The sequence below is a fragment of the Achroia grisella genome, unplaced genomic scaffold, assembly GCF_030625045.1.
Source record: "Achroia grisella isolate CSIRO2021 unplaced genomic scaffold, CSIRO_AGI_Agris_v1 utg1419, whole genome shotgun sequence".
Classification (NCBI taxonomy): Eukaryota; Metazoa; Arthropoda; class Insecta; order Lepidoptera; family Pyralidae; genus Achroia; species Achroia grisella.
The window spans coordinates 685,085-702,430 of record NW_026712630.1 but is presented as its reverse complement, the minus strand read 5'-3'; the positions used below and the strand labels follow the sequence as shown (position 1 = coordinate 702,430).

The following is a 17,346-nucleotide window of genomic DNA, read 5'->3' as shown; positions in this document are numbered from 1 at the left end:
AAACGAAATATCTCCTTTGGAAAGTTTACTCTCATTCCTGAGGAGATAAAAACCATCGCTCCTAAGAATATCCTTCAATTCTTGTCCCTGACGGGTCTAGGTAGCGAACTTTGAAAAAGGGCGAGCACAATAGATCTATGTAGGTCGCAGTGCTACAGGTGCTATAAACATCTGACAATAGCCCAAACAACCCAATAAATAGCCCATCCGTCATACTCGTGAACGGGGCTGGTCTGTTCAGGTTGCGATGATTAGATTTTTTGTTTTTTGCAATAGCATATGCTGGTGGTCACTCTATTCTCCCAAATTTTAATTTAAATGACACTATATTATTGTAAACATGTACAACATTTATTTGAAAAGAATACGAGCTGAGTTTCATGTCAGTTCTTCTCATCTAGAAATCATTCTGAACTGACGGTAGATTTGACATATCATAAGAGTGAGTCATTGAGTCAGTAATTCATAGATACATGAAAAAAACTATTTTGAATTTTGACTTTTAAAAATTCTACCTTTTTTTAAAGCAATGCTAAAATAATAATAGCAATATTAATATCAGTACAATTCACACAGCGCCATCTAGTCCCAAGTTAAGCTAGCTAAAGCTTGTGTTTGCGCACTAGACAACTGATACAAATACATAGATTTCTTTTGTAGTAAATACATAGAAAACACCCAAACTGATACAAACAATCATACTCATGAATACAAACGTTTGTACCGAGGAATCGAACCCGCGACCATTAGCAGTAGTGGTAAACTAACCGCTAGACCACCGGGGCCGTCAAATGACATGGATAATAATGTTGCAGATAATCAATACATTACGGAGTTATATAGTTAATTGAAACGAGCTGTATACAGCATACATAATTGGCCACGCCAGTTATTGTAGTTCAATAAAGTGCCCATAAAACGTCCAGTCCCGCGGGATTCAACCAATCGCATTACAAGCAGCCACTTAGCTGAATGAGGTTTCAGATATTTACTTATATATTTGTTGTATTGTTATGTTGTGGACTAACTAACATTACATATGTTTTATCTATAACTAACTACTCGACCGTGTACCTTCCTCTTGAATCACTCCATCTATTAACAAAGGCTTCAAAATCCGTTGCGTAGTTTTAAAGATTTAAGCATACATAGTGACAGACAGCGATAGGGACTTTGTTTTATACTATGTAATAACTAGTTACTTGCCCCGGCTTCGCACGGGTCTATATGTATTATATATATAAACCTTTCTCTTGAATCACTCGATTTATTAAAAAAAAACGCTTCAAAATCCGTTGCGTAGTTTTAAAGATTTAAGCATACATAGGGACAGACAGCGACAGCGACTTTATTTTATACTAGCTGTGTCCGCGACTTCGTTCGCGTGGTTATCAAAATCATTTCATATTTTTTGGGTAACTAGAACCGTTTACTTAGCGCATGCAATAATTTTCCCTGTTTTTGCAACATTTTTCACTGATGCTCCGCTCCTATTGGTCGTAGCGTAATGTTATATAGCTTAAAGCCTTCCTCGAGAAATGCACTATCCAACACAAAAAGAATTTTCCAATTCAAACCAGTAGTTCCCGAGATTATCGCGTGCAAACAAACAAACTCTTCAATTTTATAATATTATTAAGTATAGATGATATGCCACATATCGTGTAACAATGAACTCCTTCCAACTTGAACTTGAGAAGTTATATTAAATTATATTATAACTTGGTTTCTTAACTCATTACAAATTCACTGAAATTTATACTTAAATGCATAATACATAGATTCCAAATTTAATTGTGACACATTACCTCTTAATACCTTCCTAATCAAATGTTATGTTTCTAATTCCATAGGCAATAAGGTGTAATTCTGTAATTTTTAAATTTATTGGAAAACTTACTTAATTGCAGTAAAAATAGATTCCAAATTTGATAACATCACAATAACCATTTATAATGTTATCCAATCAAAAGACGTTATGATTCTAATTCCATAAACAATAAGGTCGAATTCAGTTTATAAAAATACAAACCAAGTATTAGTGACACTTTCAACTTTAAAACCAGTGTTTAAAGTTCATTATTGATTAGCAAAAGATAAATAGATAGACATAAGCTCGTCCTTATTTGTATGGTTTCATCGCATTAACGTACATTTCATACGTACGTAGGAAATCTTTTGCTAATGCATTCGTTGTGAGCATGAAAGTATCTTTTTATTTTAGTAATAATTAGTAATAGAGCAAGAGCCTACGACTGCCAGACATACGTCATTTTAGTAAACGTGAAAGTTCTTGTATGTGTGTCCCCAACACAGGTAAGAACGATCCCCAAACATGAAACCTGGATCGTGGTTCCTTTGGCAGGTAACAGGTAACAAAGGTGTAAAAAATTTCATATCAAATTCGTTATTCTAAGAAACTCCATATTTTCATATATTGTTCGCAGCATTATTATAACTTGCGTTGCTCATTGCCAGACACTTAGTGTGGTTCCAACCCCCCGCCGGACCCCCCGAACACGAGACTGTTTGAGTAATAAACTTACGTCATTTTAATAAAGGAACCATATATATTATTGAGAGAAATTAAACTGTCTAGTTTTCTTGGTTCCTTATCCTACCAGACTCATTGAAACCGTATATTGGGTAACAACGTTGTATACAATTTCATATCAAATTCGTTATTTTAAGATGCCCCATTTTTTCACATATTGCTCGTAACAGTATTATAACTTGCTCTGTTCATTGCCAGACACTTAGTGTGATTCCAACCCCCCACCGGACCCCCCTAAACTATACTATTTTATAAATAAACTTACGTCATTTTAATAAAGCTGAACTTTATATATATTATTGAGAGAACTATTAAACTGAGTTTCCTAAATTGCCAGACAGTTTTCTTGGCTCCTTATCCTACCTATAATATGATGTATGTCTGGCCGTCGTGGGCTCTTGGGCTATATTACCTATTGTTTTTTTTTGTATATGTTAACGAAATAGTGCACCTGCGCTAACGGATTACGCTGTGGCACCAGTGGACGATGATAAGATGAGAATGCGGTCAGGTCAGTTAGCCCATCGTGACAAATTCATCTGGAATATATCACGATGATTTCCAGGTGGAGCCACGTAGTCGCCTAGTGTTCTAATTTCGACTATAATTAACTTAAATTATAGAACATTGAATTCCTCGGTTAACAGGTTAGGCCCAGCTGCGGCAACAGCATTAGAGTAGTCCGAAGAAACCTCTAACGATGGATAGGTCTTGTGAAGATTTTGCCACACGACAAAAAATATCTATTTCAATCTAAATAAATATAACTCAAAAGTGACTGACATAGTGATCTATCAACGCACAGCCCAAACCAATGGACGGATCGGGCTGAAATTTGGCATGCAGGTAGATGTTATGACGTAGGCATCCGCTAAGAAAGGATTTTGATTAATTCTACCCCCAAGGGGATGAAAGTTTGTATGAAACTTTGTCAATTTTAATCCGACCAGGCTGAGACTTTGCACGCATAAAGCTACTATAACGTAGGCATCCTCTAAGAAAGGATTTTGATAAATTCCACCCCTAAGGGGATAAAATAGGTGATGAAAATTCGTATGAAAGTACTGTGCCGCAAAAACTATATATAATAATAATACTTCTTAACGCGAGCGAACTCGCGGGCAAAAGCTAGTTATAAACATAAATCTTTACACTAAACTAATTGTTAAGAAAAGCAATAAAATAATTATAGTTGAAATTTGAGAGAGTGCCAATTGGATGTCGGATCTACAGTGTATAAATTACATATATGTATAAACTAGCTGTACGTCCGTCCTTCGTCCGCGTGGAATGTAACTTTATTTTTCCAAAATAAAAGTAGCCTAAGTTACTCCCTATTACATCAGCTACCTGCCAAAGAAAGTCCTGTCAAAATCAGTCCAGCCATTTCAGAGATTAGCCGGAACAAACAGACAGACAGATAAAAATTGTAAAAAATGCTATTTTGGTATATGTACCGTATTTATATTCATATACATGTAGTAAAAAACGGTTACTTCAATATTACAAACAGACACTCTAATTTTATTTATATGTATAGATTATTTGTATCATAAAAAGAACACGTGCCATTTTTATGACATACACACAAACACTTTTTTGTATATAATTATCAACAGCATAGTTTTATTAAGACGCTTTCAGCTTTGGAGACAGTTTTATAATTTGTTTATCATCAATATAAATATTGCAAATTCAGATAGATACGCGTACATAACGAGCATACTGACTCAGTGGTTTACTACCCTGAAATTTGCCTTAGATATCGTGAGTTCAAATCTCGAAACCAAAAAGAAAACTTTGTTTATATTATATTTCTAACTCTCCACTCAAGGAGATAGCGACATCTAATCAAAAATTATCCCATAGATGGCGGTAGGCTGAACTCCTGTCACGTTGAATTCAAAATATACCAAGATATATATTTATTTATTCTTTTGTACACAAAAATGTAAACATGGCGGACTTAATGCCTGATGGCATTTTCTACCAGTCAACCGTCACGTTGATCAGAGATAGTAAGGCGGCGCACTTGCAAAGATACTCCTAGATGAAGAATAGAATAGAATAGAATAGAATAAATGTTGAATTCAAAATATATCAAGATACTCGTAGAAGTAGAGAGTACTCGCTCAGTGTTGGAGCTCTTGAAGTCTGAACTACTCTTAAAAGATCTTGAGTTCAAATTTCGAAACCCAAAATTAATACGATAGATGGCGGTAGGCTGGACTCCTACACATTCACAGTCACATTGTATTTGTAATACATCTAGATACTCGTAGATGAATAAAGTACTGGCTCAGTGGTTTACTACCCTGAACTACGTTTAAGAGACCTTGAGTTCAGATCTCGAAACCATAAAAGAAACTTTTCGGGTTAATTTATATTAACTCTGCGGTGAAGGAAATAGCTTCATCAAACCAAAAATTAATCCGCTAGATGGCAGTAGCCTCATCCCCTGCTACTTTGGATTAAAAAATATAACACAAGTTGTGGGTATGTCAAATATTGAGTTCATTACAACATCGAGTGTTGACAATGTTCTGTCTAACACATCTCGGATAAAAGGCGTAAATGTTTTAAATTTAAGGTATATCAAACTTACCTCGGTCTTCTTGAAGGCACTAGGAACTTAAGGGGACCAGCGGACTTTCTTCTATCCTTCACCACTGGCACCAGCAAAAAGTCCTCATCATCAGTCTCTGAACCACCACTGTCCAAATTAACTAGCGCAGGAGCAGACATTCGTCTGTCCGGAATACTCTTAGGTGGCTCTAACATGTCCCTAATCACTTCACAATACTTGCACGCACTCGCTTCCTCCATATATGCTTTCGTTATAGCATATGCATAGTTCTCCAAAAAACACTTATGGCAACCCGGCACATAATTAGTTTCTATATCAGTCGATTCTTCACTCGGTTCTTGCTTCTTAAAGTGCAATTTCTTTTCCATACTAACTATTTTCTTCTCTAAGATCTTCTTCTGTTCCTCTCTATGTCTCCTCTCTTCTTCTTCCTCTAACTTTCTTTGCCGTATCTCCTTCAAGCACTCCGCTTGATCGTTATAATACTCTACGCACTGACGACGCTCATTCTTGGACGGTTTTGTTGGGCTACGTTTCTTTAGTTTATTATTACTTATGTTTATATTGAGCGGCTCTATTCTCAATGATTTCATTTGCTTTATTATATGCTCCTGCACATAAGGGTGACTGTAAGACGTCACATCATCTACGGTATTAGTAGTGTTCTGTGCGTCCACAGTTTTGGCACTTATATCGTTGTCGTTGTTTTTAACAGTTATTTTATCGTGTTTATACGAGTCTTTGATGTGATGATCGCCGTTGGCTTTACGACCGTTTTTTACTGTACACTTGATTGACGTGGAATCTTCGTCGAGACATGTTTCGTATCCATCTATCTCGTGGTCTATAAACAATAGTGAATTGTTTTCTTCTTGCACGGAGATTCTTGTAGTTGCGTCATAAAAGCTGCTGGTTTCATCTGTAGGGGAATTTAGACATTCTTTCCAACTTTCGTTGCTCTTTACTTTTTCTAAAACAGTCTTTTCAATATTGGTCTCATCACATTCTTTCCAATATTTATCGTAACTGATCCTTTCTAGTCCCGTCGGTGTAACAGCGAATACCATTTCATCTGATGTTGACAAGTCCCTACTCTGCTGTTTAGAAAGCGATCTCTTTCCATCTACTTCATTTCTATCTTCTGATTTACTTCTAATATTTAATTCTCTTGGCATATTTAGGATATCGTCTTCTGTTATTGTCATATCGTCATCTTGCTCATCTAAAGAAACATCGGATGATTTCAAATCAGACACTCCATTTAGCCTTTCCTCTTTTCTGTTCTTAATACTATCACTCTTTTTACAGTCTTCAAAGCTGAGGTCGCCAAATGCAGATAGCTCTTCATCCTTTAATGAAGATTCTTCCGGTTCAAGGCATATTTGAACAACTTCAAGCCCTTCGCCGTACTCTTGCAGGCATTCGTGAAATGAATCCATTCCGGTATGATCGTCGGAGGCCAGGGAATTGATGCACTCCTGTAAAAAAGAAATATCGTTAACATTTTTGTCACTTACTACTATAATACTCCCAGACAATTCAGCCATCTAGTCCCAAGGTATGAAGAGCTTGTGGAATGGGTATTAGACATTACATAGTATAAAACAAAGTCGCGGCCGCTGTCTGTCCGTCCCTATGTATGCTTGAATCTTTAAAACTACACAACCGATTTTGAAGCGGTTTTTTTTTTAATAGATAGAGTGATTTAAGAGGAAGGTTTATATGTATAATACATGTACACCCGTGCAAGGGGTAGCTAGTAACTTATATAAAACTTATATATATTTAGGTTTTTGTTTGTAAATAAGAACAAGCCTCCCGCGTACACTTAGATTGTGGAATGAACTTCCTGCCAAGGTTTTCTCACGAGACTACAGCATGGGGTTTTTCAAGAAGGGTATATTAAGGTTTCTTAAGGGTCGGCAACGCGCACGTGACACCCCTGGTGTATCAGGCGTCCGTAAACTACGGTAACCATTTACCATCAGAAAGGCCGTATGCTTGAATGAATACAAATGTTTATACCATGCGAGGAATCCAACCCGCGACCTTTTCACGGCGAAGACTAACTAACTAAAACTACATATGTAAGAGATAACAGCAAGAGGTTTGTCACTATGCTAAAATAGTTAAACTCCAAATAACTATACTCTGTATCTCCAAATATATGTTACGAGTAAGTGTGATAAAAACTTTATCTGCACTTCAATTCGGTATGTTTAAATTCTAGAACGTTCCAAACACTATCAAGGATGTTTATATACTTTCTTATTATTGTTTTAGTATTATGTACACATATAATACAAACATGGTAATGAAACATCAGACGTTTTAGTGTTATCAGAAAAAATAACTAAACGATATCTTCTAGAAACTATTATTCTTTTATAACTTACGAATTATCATATTAGACTTTCTACAAAATTTAAAAAATCTACAAATTTACAAGAATGGTGCCTATTTGTAATAATATAATAATAATAATCTCAGGACAAATCACACAGCGCCATCTAGGCCCAAGTTAAGCTAGCTAAAGCTTGTGTTATGGGTATTAGATCATATTTACTCATATATATATAGATACATGGATTTTTTTTTTGTAAACATATATTATTAATATATGTACATAGAAAACACCCAGATCGATAGAAACAATCATCTAGACACGCGGTAGCGTGTCAAGCCGAGTTTCAAGTAAACTGGCTAGCAGCACCGTGTTACTTATTAACACAAACATCTTTTGTCTATCTGTAACACTTAGCTTAGGACTAGATAACGTTGTGTGATTTGACACATTATTGTTATATTATTTTCTACTAGCTGCACCCGCGACTTCGTCCGCGTGGATTTTACTTTATTTTTCTAAAATAAAAGTAGTCTCAGTTAGTCCTTATTACATCAGCTACCTGCCAATAAAAGTCACATCAAAATCGGTCCAGCCATTTCAGAGATTAGCCTGAATAAACAGACAGGCAGACAAAAATTGTAAAAAATCTTATTTTGGTGTATGTACCGTATTTATATTCATATGCATGTAGTAAAAAACGGTTATTTCAATATTACAAACAGACACTCCAATTTTTTTTATATTTATACTTGTATAGATAAGACTCTGTTCTATGTTGGTTCCTAATCTTTTATATGGCCTTAGGATCACAGTCCTGATTATCCCAATTATTGTTGAACCTATTCATAACTATTTTCATTTTTGGATGCTTAACTAAGGGACCTAAAAATGTAGTTAGTATAATACATGAAATAACTACCAGGGACGAACCCCGATACTGGAGGGAGGCATGCGCGCCACACGGCCAACAATTGAGTAGGGTGAAACAAGGTACCCTGGAGGGATGGGGATTGTTAGTAATGTGGACTTACGACCCCATTACTACCAAAGTACCATGTCAAGTTGACCTCCACGCGGTTTCCCCTAGAAACCATCGTGATAGCAAAGTACCATGTCAGGTTGACCTCCACGAGGTTTCCCCTGGAAACCATCGTGCTAGCAAAGTACCATGTCAGGTTGACCTCCACGCGGTCCTGGAAACCATGGTGATAACGCACAGCCCAAACCACTGGACGGATCGTGAAATTCCATTGTCATCACACAAAAAAATAGGTTACCCTAACAACTAGATGAGACCTGCCCTACATAGCTAGGTTAGTGCCCTCTCTCTCCCCCCTTTTATATATATATTTTTGGTGCCACTGAAAACCAGCTGTATCATCTCCTATTTTATCAAATAGGAGATGAATTTCAGTTATTGGATGTAAAAAATGTTTATTTTTAAACCGATCGGCAAATTAAGTTTAATTATGTCATTTTATAAAGCTACTATTTTTTCGTTTGTTGTTTATATTGAAAGAAAGAAGAAAGAAAGAAAAATATTTTATTCAGTGCAATGTAAAAAATACAATATAAACAACAAACGGAAAAAAAAAATATATTTTTTACATTGCACTGAATAAAATATTTTTCTTTATTTATTTATTTTATTTATCGGAATTATTTATCTCGACTCCAGCTCTTATGGTGCACCATAATAACAAAAAAAAAATCATATATACGTCAACGAAAACGGTATTTAGATTATTTTTACAGAATATGATGAAACATATATCTAAATATATATAACTCAAAGGTGACTGAAATAGTGAACTATCAACGCACAGCCCAAACCACTGGACGGATCGGGCTGAAATTTGGCGTGCAGGTAGATGTTATGACGTAGGCATTAATAATATTAATATATAAAATAATACTATCATAAATATACATAGGGGATAATATATAAAACTTTATCAAATTTAAATATACAATAATATAATACATAATATATACTACGTAAGGGGGTACACAGCAACATATATGCAATTATTTTGCTGTGTAAGTGCCAATAGTCCCAATAATTTCAGTTTGTAATTCTTTATTATTATTATTAAAAAATGATTGTATAATAATGAGACACGAATAAATTTTGCGCAATATTTATTTCTGCAACACACAACAAAGCTTCGAAACAACATTTAACACAGACTTTTAAAGCATTTCACACCAATCTAGAACAAGTTCATAACATACTTTATACTCTGACAATTGACAAAACATCACACAATCCTCACAAAACAATCAATAAGACAATACTGTAGCTCAATTCTCAAAATTTTTATTTCTTTATTCATGTAGGTCTATTACAGACTTATGATATGTCAAATCTACCGCCAGTTCGGAATGATTTCGAGATGCGAAGAACTGACAAGAAACTCAGCTCGTATTCTTTTTAAATTATATACTTTTATCTGATTTGTTGATATATTTATGTCATATTTCAAGGTTATGGTGACTAACCTTCTTTTCAAAATGTACATCTAAAACTTTCTTTATTTTATTTCTTGATATATTTATTTTATTTATATTTCTATCATATTTCTAGGTTATGGTCATTAGCTATCCGTCACTTATGGCCACTTATGGCCAACACAGAATACCAGCCAGGGTAGTCTAGCAATGTACCACACTACCATACATTTTTTTCTGACTACTCTAATGCTGTTGGCCGCAGCTGGCTTTACAGCTTCACCGGACTATAGGGGGCGAGTGCAGATAACATTCCAAACCAAAGGAAGGACTTATGGAGCGGCTGAAGGCACACCGCCTTACTTCCGATAGTCGCGGGTTCGATTCCTCGCACGGTACAAACATGTATATTGATGAATGATTGTTTTTATCGGTCTGGTTGTTTTCTATATATATATATTTAATGCTATCTACATAACCCATATCACAAGCTCTGCTTAGCTTGGTGCTAGATGGCGCTGTGTGTTGTTATGGTTGTTCTGAGATGTTATTATTTCGTATACAATTTTGTACTTTAGAAATCTTTGTTCTAATAATGTGTTAGGTTTAAATCAATAACATGAATTAATAATTCAACAGTTTTCATCAAGATCATATGATAAATATATCTAATATATATATTTATATAGATGCAACTTTTATAATTTTCATTGACATAAAATATATAATTTTATATATCTACTTAAACAAATAGTATATATTATCTGTCTTAACTATAATTAAATTCTATCCTGCACCATATTGAATAATAGACCGTTGTAAATCCATGTAGGCCTTACTTAGGATCTAATTATACAATTACATACACAAAGATAGTAGAAATAAGATATAGAAATAGAAACAGAAATAAACTTTACTAGAATAAACTTGTTATTGTTATTGTGTAATTATTTATATTAAAAAAAAACATTTTCAAAAAAGCAACACACAAGTCTCTTACTCATTCTTCTTGTGATAAATCTGCATTCCGAATGAGTGATAGATTAAAAAAAATATGACTATTCAAAAGTACATAAATGAACTTTATTTGAATAAAGGTTATTTCTATTTCTATTTCTAAACTTTAAACACTTTTGAATAGTCATATAATATTTTTTTATTGTACCATTCATTTGAAAAACAGAAGCAGAAGAAATAATAATGTGACAATACAAAAATAAAGAAATAACCTTCACTCAAATTTAATATAAGCACTTTTTAATCTTATATATAAAATTCTCGTGTCACAGTTTTCGTTCCCATACTCCTCCGAAACGGCTTGACCGATTCTCATGAAATTTTGTGAGCGTATTGAGTAGGTCTGAGAATCGGCCAACATCTATTTTTCATCCCCCTAAATGTTAGGGGTAGCCCACCCCTATTTTTTTTTTATTTTAAGGCAAAACAACGTTTGCCGGGACAGCTAGTAGTTATATAATATTAATTCATTTTACTGTTCATTCGGAAAGCAGACTCATCATAAGAAGAACGAGCCAGAATCTTGCAAGTTGCTCGTTAAATATTACTAATATTTCTCTCAGCATTTATACTCTAGTAGGTTTGTATATATGATATTGTATGAATAAATATGAATAAATATTAATTATTACTTATATTATTACTACATATGTATGTTAGTCCAAAAGGTATTTCTGATATGAATCATTAGAAGCGTGAAATAAATAAATGTCTTTATATTTATTTATTTATATAGACAGATAATTACTGACCTATAAAAGTAAAATAATTAACATTAATCAGTATGTCTACAGAAGAAGTATTTTATATTTTCCCACCATAAATTATTTTAGAGAGTAACACGCAAGTTTCTTGCTCGTTCTTCTTGTTGTGAGAAGAATAGAGATAATAAATGTTGTTTAATATTCTTTAATTTAATAAATATTAAAGAAAATTAATTACTTCAAATCTAACCTGTCATCTTTTAGAACAATCAGCCTAGTAATTGAGACATATTTATTTTATTTATTTAACATACATATTAAACATAGATATAGTCATAATTCTAAACCGTTAATCACTTCAGCATTTATAAATTATGAATATTTAATCATAAATTTCGTAATACATTTTGTTTATTTAACAAAAATGATTATAAACTTTGGCACAACCCACGCTTACAATACATTTTATTTATGAATTTAATTAATTTATTATAATTATTTATTTATTTATTTTACCATAATTTCCTTACAAGCTATGATATGTTCGTAAATTTCCTGTAAGCATATAGAAACATTTCATTTAGTTTGATATTCAATTGAATGATTCCTGAATTAATATTAAAATTATGGAATTTATAATTGGTTCAAATAATTGAATTTATTATCTAATACACCAAATTTCCGGGTCGCTGTGTTTGCTACCAAACTCCTCCGAAACGGCTTTACCGATTTTTATGAAATTTTGTGTGCATATTGGTCTAAGAAACGGTCAAATTTTTCATATTCATTCCTAATGCCTAAATATTACTTTAACAATATTTTTTATCTTTAAGGTTCGACATTAAAATACATACAACCTTAAACTTCTACCTTCTACCATCAACCATAGGTATTATTCAATACAGATATTTAAATTCCATTTAAATTATATAGACTTCACATTTTTACTAGATATGTTTAGTTATAATTATTTTTAATATATTATTATTATTATTAATATTTAGAAAACGATATATTATTATTATTATTAATATTTATATAATATAGCAAACGATGCGAGACTTCAATAATTAACATTCTTAATTCTGTAACAAGATGGATGGCAGTTTTAGCACTTAATATATAGTTTTTTCGCACGGCTTTGCTTTTTTTCTATATATCTTTATAACCCCATATCACTTCGTATTAAGATTATATTTGTAAAAACAAATATGTATTAATTATTAATTCTTAACAATATATTTGCAAAGCTTTAAGCGAATTGGACGACGTAATGTAACATGTAAAATCACCTCTTTCTTTTCCTTATATCACTAAATTTTAGGCAAGAAAATATTGCCCACAACTGTCTCGATGTTCTTATACATTTGTATATATTGCATTGAGTGGAACGCGAAGCGCGGAAAGGTCTTAGAGATCAAATTTGCACTCTATCAAATTCAAATTCAAATTCAAAAATCATTCATTCATGTAGGACATTTTAGCCGCTTTTGAACGTCAAGTTTTTACATTATAATTTTTTTCCCTACCGTCCAGTTCGGTATATAGATCCAATTAAGAAGAACTGACAAGAAACTCAATTGAATTACTTTTATTTTTAAAAGCCAGTTTAATTACAATGCATACTTTGTAACGTCCTACGAAAAGGCATTTTTTTCCGAACTACTCTAATGCTGTTGACCGCAGCTGGCCTTAACAGCTTCACCGGACGATAGGGGCGAGTGCAGATGGCACTTCAAACCCGCGGAAGGACTTATGGAGCGGCTGAAGGCCAACTCCTGCCTGATGGATACGACTTTAGTCTAGCACCACTAGGGGTTCGAACCTCGGCTCAGGCCGTCGTAATTTCGATCCCCGTTTGAATTGGGCGGGGGATCGATCGAAAAGGCATGACCCATAGAGACCAAAACTCGAAAGACGACTTTCAGATCTCGATCGTTTCACTCAAAAACATACGATCAGTCATGTTCTTGAAGATTTTTTTCTATTGGGGAGGTTTGGGCTATTGTCAGATATTAAGATCTGTAAAACTGCGACCTACATAGATCTATTGTGCTCGCCCTTATTAAAAGTTCGCTACCTAGACCCGTCAGGGACAAGAATTGAAGGATATTCTTAGGAGCGATGGTTTTTATCTCCTCAGGATAGAGTGTATACTTTTCAAAGTAGATATTTGGTTTATGCATGAGTTTATTTTCTTGAGTATTGGTCGTTGATAATGATTGTCATAGACTTAGCATAGCGTAAAAGAATAAATGCGCTCCGCTCAACATATGACCTGGTGTTGAAACACACCGGTAACAACCCTATGATGATCCTGCGGTTTAAGCGTGAAAGTGTTATAAACAACCTTACTTGCCCTTTTATAATATTAGTGAGAATATCCTATTAATATTATCGATAAAAGTTTGTTAGTATGGATGGATGTTTGTTACTCTTTCACGCAAAAACTACTGAACCGATGTTGATAAAACTTCACAGTAATCTTGCTTCTATATCAGAATAACATATAGGCTATAATTTATAAAGATATTATGTAAATTGGGTGATATATAACGACAAATGTTATGTAAGTGTGAAGCAGACGAAGTTACTTTATATTAAAAAAATCAAATGTTGTGCTCATCACACTTCATCACACCTTCACCCGTATCACGGATTTCAGGAGTTTCAACTGTAACCACATACTTCAGTCTGTTCTCATGTCATTTCATCGTGATTTCAGCTTTGATTTTCGGCGGAACCCTAAACGGGGTCGGCAGAGTGGGTTCTATCACATCCTGGCTACACTGCAGTTGGAGTTCCATGATGTCCTGATGCAGTGACATGATCAACCTTAGAATCTTCGTAAAGTACTCCAATTTCTGTAAAAAAAAAACACCTCAGTCAATAAACTTGTAATATTTATTTTTAAACTTTCGTGTTTAATATACATTGTTTATATTATTAACCGGGTCTTAACACGAATAATTTTATGGCAATTAAACGTATTTACCTCTCACGACGTTTCAACTTGCTTTACCAGTGGTCACGATCTGACTGAGAGGTAAATACCTCTATCTATACATAGAAATAATATTGGAGTGTCTGTTTGTAATATTGAAATAACCATTTTTTACTATATGGATATGAATATAAATACGGTAGACACACAAAAATAACATTTACAATTTTTTACATTTTTTATCTGTTTGTTTGTCTGTTTGTTCCAGCTAATCTCTGAAATGGCTGCACCGATTTTGACGGGACTTTTATTGGCAGGTAGCTGATGTAATAAGGAGTAACTTAGGCTATTTTTATTTTAGAAAAATTCTCTAACAAAAAAGTTATTTTTGTTAAATTACACGCGGACGAAGTCGCGAGTACAGCTAGTTTGCCATAAAATTAACCGAGCTAAGACCCGGTTAATAATATAAGTAATGTAAAAAACATGTAATTCCAAAAGCATGCTAATCAAATATTGTACATTAAAGGGAAATATAAAGTATCGTAATTTAAAAAATTATTACGTTAAAAAAAAATAAGAATAATAATTTACGAAAAATCTTAGAGCGGTAATTCAATTCCCTTTACTGTACAAGAAAATTGTTAAATATTAATTAAACAAGAAAATTTTGAAATATAAAAAAAATTGCATGCTATATATTAATTTTAATTACAGGTACAAATACTGCTCTAAGCGTAAATAATAAGCTTTAATAATATAAGTTTCAACTTACTTTAACTTTCCCCTGAGTGTACAATATCACAACACTTAATGAATTTCATTTATTTACATATAAATAATAATTATTATCAATTTATTTATTATTAAATAACAAAAATATTTACATATAATTGTATAACCATGATAAAGCGTGACGTTGGGAGCTATTCGCATTTTTTTTTACCACGAAGGTGGTAATCAGGAAAACGGCGTGAGAAACGTAATATTTTTCATATATATATATATTTATATAACTTGAGATTTATTTTTATTCATGTAGGTCTATTACGGTTTATCAATTTCATAATTCAATTAAAAATTAATATATCCCCACCGTATGTAATCCATACATACATATATATGTATATATTAATAAAATTGAGTGTCTGTTGGTATTTTAAATTTTCTGTCAAATTATTATTATATTTAAACCTATATGTTGTAAATAAAAATAGTCAGTTGTTTGCTATAATAGAACTAAAATAGACTTTAATATTATGTCGTATAAGGTATATCTAAATATATGTAACTCAAAGGTGACTGACATAGTGATCTATTAACGCACAGCCCAAACCACTGGACGGATCGGGCTGAAATTTGGCATGCAGGTAGATGTTAAGACGTAGGCATCCCCTAAGAAAGGATTTTGATCCACCGCAAAGGGGATAAAATAGGGGATGAAAGTTTGTATAAATCTTCATAGATTTTCGACTGATTGAACTGAAGTTAAAGATTGGAGCTACTATAATGAAGACGTTCGCTTAAATAATAGGATTTTGATAATTCAACCCCCATGGCGATAAAATAAGGGATGATGCAGGATGTAAATGTATTAGTTTGAACCTATCAGTACCTAATGGAACGAATAAATTAAGACGAACAAAATAATTTTTAGTTGTTTAGGCTACTTTTATTTTAGAAAAATAAAGTTAAATTCCACGCGGACGAAATCGCGGGTACAGCTAGTTTTAAATAAATACACAGTAACAAGTAGGAGGCATGCGATAATTAACCTAGCAACCGCTACGCAGTCATTCTTAGTGTAATCATATAATATCATTTTATTATCATATCATTTTAAGGGCGGTCAGTACCGACTACTGCCAACAATTTCTCTCGTCGAGCCTGTGGTAGGCCACTCTCGTATTTTTTTTATACTACGATGGTAGCAATCAAGCATACGGCCCATCTGATGGTAAATAGTTACCGTAGTCTATGAACGCCTGATACACCAGGGGTATCGCGTGCCTGTTGCCGACCCTTAAGAAACCTTAATATACCCTTCTTGAAATTCGTATCAGTTCATACAGCCACAAAAAGACCTGTTCATGAACCATCACGCCTTAAATCGTCCATAGCAGAGGCCATTATTATTATTATTAATTTTAAGTTAGATTTTTTTTACAAAAACATTATCATTTACAACCTCTATTCAGAAATAGAGGCTTCAAAAACCTTTTTTATATTTGTACATGTATTGGTTTTTAAATATTATATTATATGTATGTTAGTCTATAAGGTATTTATAATATGGTAGTAGTGAAATAAATGAATAAATATTTTATTCATAAAAAAAGATGGATTACGAGTAGGTTACTGATTAATTGGTAGTAGTGGTAGTGGTATATTTTATTCATAAGTGGATAGGCAAAGGTACGAGACCATACAGCCTAATCTTCAGTAGTATTTCCATGAAATTCAAAAATTCTTCAAGGCAATATCGCCAAATCTTTTCACTAATTATAAGTTTGTGTTAAGTCCATGTATGTGTCCATAATTGAATTGGTTACAGATATGAACACACAGATTAGATATAAGTTGTTTTTTTATGTTTCTGGAAGCAGGCGTAGAGAACCTCTATGATGAAACAATTAATATAAAACCTGTAAATCTACATTAACTAGTGAAAGATTCAGTAACGTGTTTTAATTTCAAGTCTATTTTCATAGACGTCTTTTTTATAATATAATAATAATGAAT

General features: G+C 33.2%; 1 protein-coding gene across 1 annotated transcript in view; it reads right to left on the bottom strand.

The window, feature by feature from the left end:
* Positions 1-17,346, bottom strand: part of LOC131855421 (inaD-like protein) — a 232,420-nt gene that overhangs the window by 129,285 nt on the left and 85,789 nt on the right. Inside the window, exon 18 of the mRNA XM_059206696.1 lies at positions 5,160-6,619. Coding sequence (XP_059062679.1) covers positions 5,160-6,619 — 1,460 coding nt within the window. The remainder of the gene's footprint in view (positions 1-5,159; positions 6,620-17,346) is intronic.